Source organism: Anguilla anguilla, chromosome 14, assembly GCF_013347855.1.
Source record: "Anguilla anguilla isolate fAngAng1 chromosome 14, fAngAng1.pri, whole genome shotgun sequence".
NCBI classification, from domain to species: domain Eukaryota; kingdom Metazoa; phylum Chordata; class Actinopteri; order Anguilliformes; family Anguillidae; genus Anguilla; species Anguilla anguilla.
This window is the reverse complement of record NC_049214.1, coordinates 32,481,740-32,494,944: the sequence shown is the minus strand read 5'-3', so window position 1 is coordinate 32,494,944 and position 13,205 is coordinate 32,481,740. Positions and strand designations below refer to the sequence as shown.

At 49.7% G+C, this 13,205-nt stretch overlaps 1 protein-coding gene across 5 annotated transcripts in view; it reads right to left on the bottom strand.

The window, feature by feature from the left end:
• Positions 1–1,804: 1,804 nt before the first annotated feature.
• The window catches only part of LOC118213076 (membrane-associated phosphatidylinositol transfer protein 2-like), a 45,493-nt gene continuing 34,092 nt past the window's right edge, over positions 1,805–13,205 (bottom strand). For 3 of the 5 annotated variants that reach the window (XM_035391730.1, XM_035391727.1, XM_035391726.1), the window contains 9 exons: positions 11,610–11,867; positions 9,133–9,281; positions 7,028–7,144; positions 6,669–6,785; positions 5,950–6,098; positions 4,355–4,504; positions 3,662–3,845; positions 2,801–2,923; positions 1,805–2,414 (listed from right to left, as the gene is read on the bottom strand). In XM_035391730.1, the coding sequence (XP_035247621.1) occupies positions 2,031–2,414; positions 2,801–2,923; positions 3,662–3,845; positions 4,355–4,504; positions 5,950–6,098; positions 6,669–6,785; positions 7,028–7,144; positions 9,133–9,281; positions 11,610–11,867 (1,631 nt within the window). In that variant the 3' untranslated portion in view covers positions 1,805–2,030. The remainder of the gene's footprint in view (positions 2,415–2,800; positions 2,924–3,661; positions 3,846–4,354; positions 4,505–5,949; positions 6,099–6,668; positions 6,786–7,027; positions 7,145–9,132; positions 9,282–11,609; positions 11,868–13,205) is intronic. The other 2 variants (XM_035391728.1, XM_035391729.1) reach the window with 1 other exon arrangement.

Below are 13,205 nucleotides of genomic sequence, written 5' to 3'. Positions count from 1 at the left end.
ACATGAGATGGTAACGAGATCCTCCACTATAAACTTAGTGCAAAAACAATGAGGTTATACAGTTCAGCTACTACAGCTTTTCTGAAAATGATTTTGGCGATTGGTCAAGGTTGTGTCGTTTTTTTTTCCCCAAGTCTACACTACATAATTAATTATACTGCATTTGCTTGGTGCTACCACAAGGGGGTGCTAAGGTTGGAGGGTGGAGTTCGGCATGGATTTTTACATTAAAATTTTTGTTTTTACAATGGTCATCCAGAGGCCAGACACCAACCCCAAACCCCTCCCCCAAAATATTTAAATCCCTCCCCCCCGGATCTTCACAGCCACTCCTGTCTTCCTCCCTTCTTCCTCTTTCTTTCTTTAGCTCCATCCATCATGCAAGAAAGAGGGAGCAGAGAATACCACCAATGACGTGAAAAAAAGGTGGATTTCCTCTCTCAGGAGAGGAGTGCAGACAGTCTACGCCAGGAGAGAAGAGGCTGAGGGGTTCTCCAACCTTGTGCCAAACTGGCAGGCGGCTCGAGGAGTCGGTGAAGGACAGGAGCTGCGTGATCCACCACCAGATTCACATTTGTGATCCAACATAAGATTCAGATACGTCATCAACCATTAGATTCACATTTGTGATCCACCATAAGACTCAGATACGTCATCCACCATTAGATTCACATTTGTGATCCACAATAAGACTCAGATACGTCATCCACCATTAGATTCACATTCGTGAACCACCATAAGATTCAAATTCATCACCCACCATAAGATTCACATTCGTCATCCACCATAAGATTCACATACATAATCCTCTATAAGATTCGGATTCATGATCCACCATAAGATTCAGATTCACCATCCACCATAAGATTCGGATTCGTGATCCACTGTAAGATTCGGATTCGAGATCCACCACAAGAGATTCAGAGGTAATGCATGCAAAACAGCCAGATAAAGGGATTGTTGCCATGTTAGAGAATTGTGCACGTTTCAGAATTGTGTCACATTTTTACATCTGTACATTTGAAAGCGATTTAAACGAGTTGACCCCAGATTAAGTCCCAGATCAATGAATGTCATTTCAGTCTTAATCTTTGGGGGAAAAAAACCAGAATGTTTAAAAAATTGAAAGTAAAATTAAATGAAATAAAATCCGGAACAGAAGATAAGGCCCCTGGTGACCGGCAGGCCATGCTGGAAAAATCTGTGTTCCATTTGTGAACGTACGTGAGGCTCGTTATTGCCGTATGCTACTGTACAGCAAGGCCCGGGGGGGAGGGGCTGGGGGCTGGGGGGGTCAGGGGGGAGGGGCAGGGGGACGATGGGGAGGGCGGGTGAAGGGGGGGAGGGGCAGGGGGCGGGCCTTGCTGCGAGGTGCAGCTCAGAGCAGCAGAAATAACCGGCGAGAAACAAAACGATGGTGAAGAAACAGTCTGCCACGCCCTGCCCCGCCCAGTCCAGCTCGGGCCCCGCCCCGGCCCCGCCCTTCTGCACAGCCCAGGGGCAAAGGAGGCACATATTTACAGGTACAGTCCTCTCACCTGCAGGAGAAACAGTAAAAACAGCCGCAGCGTCCCCCTGCCGCCTCCCCTGCAGCGACACAACCACCGCGGCATTGTTAAGGCTTGGATTAGTTCACTTTTCCTTAAGAGCTTTTAAAATGTTTTAAAAATGTATTTGGGGGGGCGGAGGTTCGGGTGGGGGGACGGGGGGGTGGCTCTGAGAGGTGTGAGAGGTTGTACTCCAGCGACCCTCAGTGGGTAAAAGCCATGGATGAAACCATGTTTTTAAATCAGGTGTTTTTTTTAAAAGATGAGGTTTGTAGCACCGTATGTTTGTTCTCATGGGCGCTCTTCTATCCTCTTCCTCCTCATCCTCTCCCTCCTCCTCCTCCTCCTCCTCTCCCTACCTTTCGTCTCTGGCTTTGAGGGGGCGGAGCCAACACCTCCCACACTGCCCGCCCCTCCTACCTCCTCCTCCTCCTCCTCCTCTTCGGCCCCGTTGCCGAGGATACGCGGGGTGGGGGGCGGGGCCTACTTGGGGCTGAGGGCCCCGGGCTCCAGCTTGCCGCCGGCGCCCCCGCGGCCCCAGCAGCTGGCGGCGACGCTCATGCTGCGCTGGCAGCGCTCGGCCCGGTCCCGCTCGCTCTCCGACTGGCTCTGCGTGCGCTCGGGCCGGGCGTGGGCGTGGCCGGGGGCGGGGCCGAGGGCGGGGCCCCCCGTGGGCGAGCTGGGCCCCGGCTGCGAGGAGATGGTGCGCAGCAGGTGGTTCCTCTTGCGCAGGAAGTCGGCGTTGGTGCCCAGGCCGAAGCTGCCCTTGCGCAGGACCATGCGGCTGCTGCTGCTGGTCTTGGCCGGACCCGAGCGGTGGCTGTACTCCAGCTGGGACAGGTGGGACGCGTACCCGTCTGTGATAAACTGAGAGAGGGGGAAGGGGGGAGGGACAGAGAGAGGGGGAGAGGGGGAGAGAGAGAGGGGGAAGGGGGGAGGGACAGAGAGAGGGGGAGAGGGGGAGGGGGAGAGGGAGGAGAGAGGGGGAGAGGGGGAGAGGGGGAGGGGGGGAGAGGGGGAGAGAGGGAGGGGGAGAGAGAGAGATAGGGGGAGAGAAGAGAGAGGGAGAAGTAGAGAGAGAAGAAAAGGGAGAGAAAAGAAAGGGAAAGAGAAAAGGAAAAAGAGAAGGTAAAGACAGGGGAAAGACAGGGGGGTAGTGTGGATTTGAGCATTTGCCAGTTCTCTTATTGTCCAGATGCCACGCGGGCTGGGGAGGTGGTGGATGAGGGGGAGGGGGGGTTGGGGGGAAGTACCTGGCACTGGTGCTTCTTGGTGGGCCGGCCCACGATGTAGATTTGCGAGGGGGGCAGACCGATGGCGGTGTACACCGAAATGTCTTTAGTGGACCCGTACGCCGCGAAAATCTTCATGTGCGCCTGAAGGGATGGGGAGGATGAGGGGGAGGGGTTAGTTACTGCTCCGCCCACTTTCGGCCACGATACTCCTAAATAAAACCTGCATGTCCATCTTTCTGTCGCTTAGCAGATCTGTTCTCATCCAGTTCCTGCAAAACTGTAAAAATTACAACTTCACCCAACACAGCCACTTACAGATCTGGCTGGCAGCCCAAATTTACAGGCTGCCTTTAATACTGGCTATAAGTTACTGTAAAGCACCCCTATAGCTCCCTAAGGCTAGGCACACTAGCATACAGATCATCACATACAAGTATTTAGATTTTTTTTTTGCAAAACTGGGAAATTTTGCGTTCAAACATATTGAGCTAATTAGTCAGTAAAACCGGGAATAAAAGTGAAGAAGACTTGCGATGATGAAGCAGTGTTTAGAATCAGATGCAGTCAAGTCTGTGACCATGTATGAATTGGCCTTTTAGGAAGTGAATGTTTGAGATTTTGATCTGCAGGAGCACCACTGGTTTGAGGGTCATTTTTAAACACAAAAACAAGGGCTTAAGTGTACATTAAAGTCCTAAAGCAGGGGTGTCTAATCTTATCCCAAACGGACTGGTGTGGGTACAGGCTTTTGTTAGTATGACCAGACTCCACCCACCCCAAACCCTGCCCACCCCAGACTCCGCCCACCCAGACCCCGCCCCTCCCCAAGGTCTCCGCCCAGCCAGACCCCGCCCTCCCCGAGGCCCCGCCCACCCCCACCTCTTGGATGAGGGCCTTGAGGAAGTTGGCCTTGTGGCGCAGCGGGTCGTGCACCAGCCCGTCGCAGAAGGACACGATGCCGTGGGGGAAGTTGTGCTGAGAGAGCCAGGCCACCACACGCTGCTTCTGCATGTCCGGCCGGCCCGTCACATACACTATCAGATAGCCCAAATCCTGCCAGTGCCTGGGGGTGGGGAGGGGGGGGGGAGAGAGAGACAGACAGAGAGAGAGAGAGACAGAGAGACAGAGAGGATAGTAAATAACCAAACCACCCAACACTCACTGTCAATGAACTATATAGATGTAAATATTTTGTAAAAACATTCATTACAATAATATGTTCTATTATTTAAGAAAATGTTTATCTAATAGCTATTTACTTTTACAGTTATTACAATATCTATGCCTCCCGTCCATTAGTTCAAATTCATATACTACTTTTTAAAAATACATGTATGCTGCCCTTTCAAAATATTACCTTCCTGTATTTCATACCAGTGAGCATATTGAAGTGAATGAGGAACGATCCTCATGTTCTCTGTGTAGTAATTACACACCTCTCTTTCACTTCAGACGTTTTTACTTCCAGAAGCTGAACCATTTCCTTGTTGGCAAATCCAGTCTACCAGGGCTCTCACGTAGCACCAGTGACCAATGAGAGGGGAGGGGCTGGCAGGGGGCGGGGTTACTGACCTGACCACATCCACGGCTCCGGCTCGGACCTTCGGGTCGCTCCCCATGATGGAGACGCTGGCGGCGAACGAGCCGTCGATGCTGAACACCACAAACTCCGTCCCCCACGGCAACACCGTCAGGTAACTGTCCGCAAAGGTGTGGTCTCCCCTGTGTGAGAAAATGAAAGAAAGAGAGAGAGAGGGGGATGTCAGTATGTATGTGACTCATGCATGCGGTCCGTGTAAATGTACTGTGCACACGTGACTCGTGCATGCGGTCCGTGTAAATGTACTGTGCACACGTGACTCGTGCATGCGGTCCGTGTAAATGTACTGTGCACACGTGACTCGTGCATGCGGTCCGTGTAAATGTACTGTGCACACGTGACTCGTGCATGCGGTCCGTGTAAATGTACTGTGCACACGTGACTCGTGCATGCGGTCCGTGTAAATGTACTGTGCACACGTGACTCGTGCATGCGGTCCGTGTAAATGTACTGTGCACACGTGACTCGTGCATGCGGTCCGTGTAAATGTACTGTGCACACGTGACTCGCGCATGCGGTCCGTGTAAATGTACTGTGCACACGTGACTCGCGCATGCGGTCCGTGTAAATGTACTGTGCACACGTGACTCGCGCATGCGGTCCGTGTAAATGTACTGTGCACACGTGACTCGTGCATGCGGTCCGTGTAAATGTACTGTGCACACGTGACTCGTGCATGCGGTCCGTGTAAATGTACTGTGCACACGTGACTCGTGCATGCGGTCCGTGTAAATGTACTGTGCACACGTGACTCGTGCATGCGGTCCGTGTAAATGTACTGTGCACACGTGACTCGTGCATGCGGTCCGTGTAAATGTACTGTGCACACGTGACTCGTGCATGCGGTCCGTGTAAATGTACTGTGCACACGTGACTCGTGCATGCGGTCCGTGTAAATGTACTGTGCACACGTGACTCGTGCATGCGGTCCGTGTAAATGTACTGTGCACACGTGACTCGTGCATGCGGTCCGTGTAAATGTACTGTGCACACGTGACTCGTGCATGCGGTCCGTGTAAATGTACTGTGCACACGTGACTCACGCATGCGGTCCGTGTAAATGTACTGTGCACACGTGACTCACGCATGCGGTCCGTGTAAATGTACTGTGCACACGTGACTCACGCATGCGGTCCGTGTAAATGTACTGTGCACACGTGACTCGTGCATGCGGTCCGTGTAAATGTACTGTGCACACGTGACTCGTGCATGCGGTCCGTGTAAATGTACTGTGCACACGTGACTCGTGCATGCGGTCCGTGTAAATGTACTGTGCACACGTGACTCACGCATGCGGTCCGTGTAAATGTACTGTGCACACGTGACTCACGCATGCGGTCCGTGTAAATGTACTGTGCACACGTGACTCGTGCATGCGGTCCGTGTAAATGTACTGTGCACACGTGACTCGTGCATGCGGTCCGTGTAAATGTACTGTGCACACGTGACTCGTGCATGCGGTCCGTGTAAATGTACTGTGCACACGTGACTCGTGCGTGCGGTCCGTGTAAATGTACTGTGCACACGTGACTCGTGTTAAGCCGTGTGCAGTCTGCAGAAGCCGCACCTGACCACCAGCTTGACCGGGTACACCCCGATGCCCAGCCGCTTGTCCTCTGGGATGGAGTAGGATATTCGGCCGCTGCTATTGGTCAGCTCCGTGTCGAAGTACACCCACTCGCCCGAGGGGGGCTGAGTCATGATGTGGACGTCCACCTTGGAGAGGAAACAGAAATGTGCATAAATACAGCGCTCAGCACATATATTATGCTACATATATATATATATATTTGATTATTATCACTTAGCAGGCATTCTTAAGCGGAATTCAGTTGCAATTTCAATACTTGTCCGGTTTATAGTGCACGTAGGTACAGTGTTCCATAGAGTTTGCCAAGTGCAGTACTTTCTAATGTGACAAAGCTATGTTGTAAAAGGTTTGTATGTATTCATAAGTACTTTTGTATTACACGTCATAGCTGAAGTCATAGCTACTGGGCTGGAAGTGTGAGCCTGTGTGGTCTGGATGCCTGCTCTGGAGAGAGAGGCGAATAATAAGGTATAATTGATAAAACAACTCATAAACATGAGTGAGGTAGCACATCCAAAAATAATGAAAAAATACAGATTCCTTACTTTTTAGTATTTATTTTAAGCGCACATCAGGATAACGCTGACGCGTTTCGGCATTACTGCCTTCATCAGTATGTAATATAATAGTCTGTAATGTAATATAAGGGTCTATATGTGTTTGAGATGCGGCTGTGAGGTCTGGCTGTCCCTCACCTTCTCCCCCGTCAGGGTGACCATGTCCAGCGGCCCGTACATGAAGCGCCCCACCACCGCCTGCGGCCCGTCCTCCGTGAACACCGCGTCGTTCACCCGGTGATTGGCTGTTACATTCTGCGCACACAGACACACGGCATGGGCACACACACGTATATAAACACACACATACACACAGACACACACAGACACACCGCATGGGCACACACACACGTATATAAACACACACATACACACAGACACACACGCACGGCATGGGCACACACACACACACACACACGCACACACACACGTGTTCTCATTATGCAATTTAAAGAATGTGATCAAGACTGCTTGTGGGTCCACAAGTGAGGACTCACCCTTATCTTGACGTGAGTCCTCTTCCTCAGCCACTTCTCGCGCGGCTTGGAAGGGGTGAACTCGGACACCTCCTTCCCATCCAGCTCCAGGATGCTTGAGTTCTCGTGCCTCATCACCTAAACCGGGGAGGGGGGGACATTAAGCCAAATCATTACTACCCAGAAAGAATTCTGCTAGCTCCTCAGACATGAAAACGGCTGACACAAATACTGTTTCTGACTCTTCACCCCCTTACTAATTGTGTATTAAATGACACGCAGAAATTGTACTCACAGTTTAAAAGATATATTTCATATAAAAACAGTGGTTCAAAAAAAAAAAAACAGCCTTTCCTGTTTAAAGTGTTAAAATAAATGCAGGTCTGGGTGAGGGTTGCCGCTAATAGATAGATAGATAGATATACTTGATTGAACCCTGTGGGGTAATTTGTCCTCTGCATTTTGACCCATCCTAGTTACTTAGGAGCAGTGGGCAGCCACTGTGCAGCGCCCGGGGACCAACTCCAGTTCTGAGGCCAGTGCCTTGGTCAAGGGCAACTGCAGGAGTGCATCTAACATGAGCCGCGTTTCCACCAAAATTACCCGGAACTTTCAGTCCCAGGAACTACTTTACCAGGAACTAAAAGGTTCCTTCAGCCAATGGTTGTTTGCGTTTCCACCGGGGTCTAAAGTACCGTGAAGATTAGGCAAATTAGCCCACTGACGTTGTCGTCGGTCCATCTGTCATATGATTTCTTCTGTAACCCCATACTACCACCGAAGTAGCCTACATTATTTTCTAATAACCGGGACAGCCCGGAGGGGTTTATTCCACATATATATACAACGGGTTACCAACAATGACTATATATGGTTACTTTTGTATTTATTGATTTTCATATATCCTCTCAAACACATTAATTAACAGCAGAAAACATGCACACGTTGTAAACAATTTGCTGTTTTATTACTTTCTCGTCGTCAATTCCATATAGGCTAATCGCAAAATGACAAGAATAGAACGAAAACTCGGACTTGCGTGAAAATGTAAATTAGTAGTGGTACAGCCACCGTTTGCTTTCCTTCGAAGTTACTGCTAGCCGAGCAGCGAAGTGTGCCCTCCAGATGCGAACCATGCACCATAAATGAGTCCATAGTCTTCCTGGTCTTTTCGTGGAATTGAAAAATGGCAGTAAAATTGAGTAAAATTACGGCAGTCTGAAAAAGCTAAAGGGAAGATTACTAGAATTAACCTGTTATTTTACCCGGATAAAAAGTGCGGAAGGTGATTTCCAGTTTGCTTGTACTGTATCACCAATGTTAATTATGCAGAACTACCGCATACCTCACATAACTGTATCAAACGTTTTGAGTCAATTACAACGGGCTAACAAAGAAAATCCGGAAGAAAATATTCAGCAACCGAATTAATCCGTTTGAATGTTTTGGTAGCCTACGTAATATGCTGTCCCAGCACGAATGCTTAGCATTTTATAAAACGAATACTAAAGCAAGAAAAGAACAGAAGAGCACACGTTATAATTCCAAGACGTTGACAGGCTATAACCAAAAGTAGGCTACTGTGCCGCATAACATACAAGTTTGATTTTAAGTTATTATGAAAATAAATTGGTTTGCCGCTGCATATTTTCAAACATGGCGGGTAATGGCGGAAAATAAATACAACACAAATGCTACGAGTACTCGACCAATCAGAAAAGTTCAGCGCTGCAAGCTCCACCCAAAAGGTTCCTGTACTTTCGGAAAGTACTACCCCCCGAGCAGGAACGTTTTGGGGGGTAAAACAAAGCCCCCAGAACTAAATTTAGACCCTAGTTCCTGCGGTGGAAACGCACTGAGTTCCTCAAAAGGTTCCTAGTTCCGGGGTATAGTTCCTGCGGTGGAAACGCGGCTATGCATGTCTTTAATTTGTGGGTGTGGTTTACCAGTCAGTCAGCCAGTCAGGAACACAGTAAAATACTCAGCGTTAAATCAACTCTTACAGATTACATATGGTCCCTGTTGGACTCTTATGTACTCTGTCAGAGTTTTATCAACACTGGCTATTCTATTGTGAAGGACACCACGGTGGTGTGGGGGGGGGGGGCAGGGAGCAGGGAGTTTACCTGTCGGAGCAGGAAGGACACCACGTCGGTGGACTCCCAGTAGGAGGCGTGGAAGAGGTGGGGCAGGGCGATGGTGGGGAAGGCGGTCAGCGCATCCGGGCAGTACAGGGCGAAGTCCATGCGCTTGGTGCCCCACCAACGAGCCGCAACTGCGAGAGGCGAGACACGAGAGTCAGCCTCGATATCCAACCTGTCCCACAATGCACTGCCAGTAACACACACACACACACCCTGGGACCAGACAGGCAGCCTGGACGGCCACCCGACGGTTACTCTATCCTTCTTTGCTAAGACTCCAGAGGCCCCCCACTGGGCAGAGACAGAGACGACAGCCTCAAGTCACAGTCCAGGACAAACCAGGGCTGCTCCTCACCATCCAAACTGCAGTTTGGCACTGTGGCCTAAAGAGGGCGCCAGACCTGATAGACAGTAAAGCACACGCAAGTGTAAGAGGTGGAGGTAGGCAGGTGGTGGAGGTAGGCAGGTGGTGAAGCGGCGGATGACTTGGTTAGCTGATGAATGGATGAGCTGGGCTGAACGATGGATACTGACGAGGACCTGTGGAAAGAGTGTGGCACTGATGCAATCGTTCTCCATTCTACTGTTTGCCAAAAAAAAGTAGTGTGATTGGTTTCCATTTCTTCTTTCTTCAAGAGACCATGAAACAGTAAAAAAAAGAAGGAGGAAAACACACAGGATGCTTCAGTGCAGATGAGAAAAAATTCTGGTTGTGCCAGGGTCGTCAGATGTGTACTTGGCTCATTCTGCCGTCAGATGATAGCAATAAGCACCTTCTCACAGGGCCGGCGGTCCTTACTGAAGGCTCTGTGGTCTTTACTGAAGGCCCTGAGGTCTTTACTGAAGGCCCTGTGGTCTTTACTGAAGGCCCTGTTCTTTACTGAAGGCCCTGTGGTCTTTACTGAAGGCCCTGGTCTTTACTGAAGGCTCTGTGGTCTTTACTGAAGGCCCTGTGGTCTTTACTGAAGGCCCTGTGGTCTTTACTGAAGGCTCTGTGGTCTTTACTGAAGGCCCTGTGGTCTTTACTGAAGGCCCTGTGGTCTTTACTGAAGGCTCTGTGGTCCTTACTGAAGGCCCTGTGGTCTCTACTGAAGGCCCTGTGGTCCTTACTGAAGGCTCTGTGGTCTTTACTGAAGGCCATGTGGTCTTTACTGAAGGCCCTGTGGTCTTTACTGAAGGCTCTGTGGTCTTTACTGAACGCCCTGTTCTTTATTGAAGGCTCTGTGGTCTTTACTGAAGGCCATGTGGTCTCTACTGAAGGCCCTGTGGTCCTTACTGAACGCCCTGTGGTCTCTACTGAAGGCCGTGTGGTCTTTACTGAAGGTCCTGTGGTCTCTACTGAAGGCCCTGTGGTCCTTACTGAATGCCCTGTGGTCTCTACTGAAGGCCCTGTGGTCTTTATTGAAGGCCCTGTGGTCTCTACTAAAGGCCCTGTGGTCTTTACTGAAGGCCCTGTGGTCTTTATTGAAGGCCCTGTGGTCTCTACTAAGGGCCCTGTGGTCTTTACTGAAGGCCCTGTGGTCTCTACTGAAGGTATGTGGTCTCTACTGAAGGCTCTGTGGTCTCTACTGAAGGCCCTGTGGTCTTTACTGAAGGCCCTGTGGTCTCTACTGAAGGCCCTGTGGTCTTTACTGAAGGCCGTGTGGTCTTTACTGAAGGCCCTGTGGTCTTTATTGAAGACCCTGTGGTCTCTACTAAAGGCCCTGTAGTCTTTACTGAAGGCCCTGTGGTCTTCATTGAAGACCCTGTGGTCTCTACTGAAGGCCCTGTGGTCTTTACTGAAGGCCCTGTGGTCTCTACTGAAGGCCCCGTGGTCTTTACTGAAGGCCCTGCGGTCTTTACTGAAGGTCACATAAGAAGGAGCTCAGAATAGGAAAGCAGGTAAAGAACAAACCCTGAGAAAATGAGCCATCAGGAAAAATGCAGACATGGAGATCTCAGATTTCAGATGGTACTGGTGGGCACTACAGGTCTGTCTGTGCCTGAAGACCGTGTGCCTGAACGTGTCCGTCCGTGTGCCAACCGGTTTACGAACACGAGCACACCGCCCACGGCAATCGAACACACACACTTCCTGCATTCTCATCCAAGGCACTTTCATGAAGAGCTGTCATAAAATACACCAACACTACACAAGGTGTTGTGCGTAAAACTACTGATGTCCCAGCAAATGTCCACAAGATGCACAAACAGGCCTTTACAGTGGATAAGCAGGGTCCTGGGGGTGAGTTACTCAGCAGAACCACAACACAATGGGCTCACAGAGAGACATGACTGGCGTTAGCAGAGCACAGACTGCACAGAAGGAAGTGTTTTAGAAGGGAGGCGATTCGGCAGAAAGGACGCGTTTTTGATCACCGGGAGGAGACAAGGAGAGCTGACTCCCCGGAAAAGGAGGCGAGGGTGGCGTCAGAAGGAGGGGGGGTAGGGCCAAAGCAGGCCACGCCCCTCTGGAATACCTTGCTCCGCATCCAGCTGCAGGTCCGGGGACGGCAGGTTGGAGATGGGGTCGAGTCCGAAATCGGAGCCCACCGAGCTGCTCTTTTCTATCTGATCCAAGCAGCCCGCCTCCCCCGCCTCTTCCAGCCAATCGCTGCTCTGCCCGGCTTTCCGGCGGGCCTTGGGGGAGGGGCTTCTACAGGAAGACTTACTGTAGGGCAGTGCCAGCTGGGACAGCAGGCTTAGTTTTTTGGAATTTTTAAGTTGGCATGTTTGTGCTATGAGACAAAACAAACAAACAAAAATACAAAGAAAACAGAGAACAAAAGAGGGGGAAATTAAAAGGCATTAATAATCAAGGAGAAATTAATTTTTAAAAAATGTTACCAGGTTCAGCAGGTACCCAGCCGACCTGGAAACATTAGAGATGGTGCCAATGAAGCTTAAATTAAATATAAAATATTTTATCAGGGAGCTAAGCCTGCAAATGAACATGGGCAATCAGACTTTTTCAAAAATGTAACTTTTTCTTACATTTCCAAACATAACTGAACCGTAAATAAAAAGTTTAAAGTGAAATGAACCTCATAAATATTGCTGTAAACCATTCAACTCCAACTTGAAACAGCACTGACACTCAATCCATCAAAAGCAGAGGGTACCCATGAAAGAATGTGGCAAAGTTCCTGTCTTCAAACTAGGAGACTTGCCTCTTGTCCGTTCTCTTAGTGACCAAGCGGCTCGAGAGTTGGCAGTGACCTTTATTCACCCACTCACTGGCGAGACCTTCATTCTAATGCTAAGCTGAGAAAAGTCCCCATAAAGGGGTCCAATACAGCAGCCACAGTCACCAAAAACACCGCATGCACAAACAGTGGCTCAGAACAAGGACATACCCTGTCTGGGTCAACCTGTAGGACCCCCTGACTGACATTCGTCCATTCTGATTTCCACTGTGCCACTATGTGTGTAGTATGAATCCCGCTCTGGGTCTTACACTATGTGTGTAGTATGAATCCCATTCTGGGTCTTGCACTATGTGTGTAGTATGAATCCCGCTCTGGGTCTTACACTATGTGTGTAGTATGAATCCCGCTCAGGGTCTTACACTACGTGTGTAGTATGAATCCCACTCTGGGTCTTACACTATGTGTGTAGTATGAATCCCACTCTGGGTCTTACACTATGTGTGTAGTATGAATCCCACTCTGGGTCTTACACTATGTGTGTAGTATGAATCCCACTCTGGGTCTTACACTATGTGTGTAGTATGAATCCCACTCTGGGTCTTACACTATGTGTGTAGTATGAATCCCACTCTGGGTCTTACACTATGTGTGTAGTATGAATCCCACTCTGGGTCTTACACTATGTGTGTAGCTGAACGTACTGTTGGCGATGTTAGAGACAGTGTAGCTGAACTTACTGTTGGAGATGTTTGAGACAGTGTAGCTGAACTTACTGTTGGAGATGTTAGAGACAGTGTAGCTGAACTTACTGTTGGAGATGTTGGACACAGTGTAGCTGAACTTACTGTTGGAGATGTTAGACACAGTGTAGCTGAACTTACTGTTGGAGATGTTAGAGACAGTGTAGCTGAACTTACTGCTGGCGAT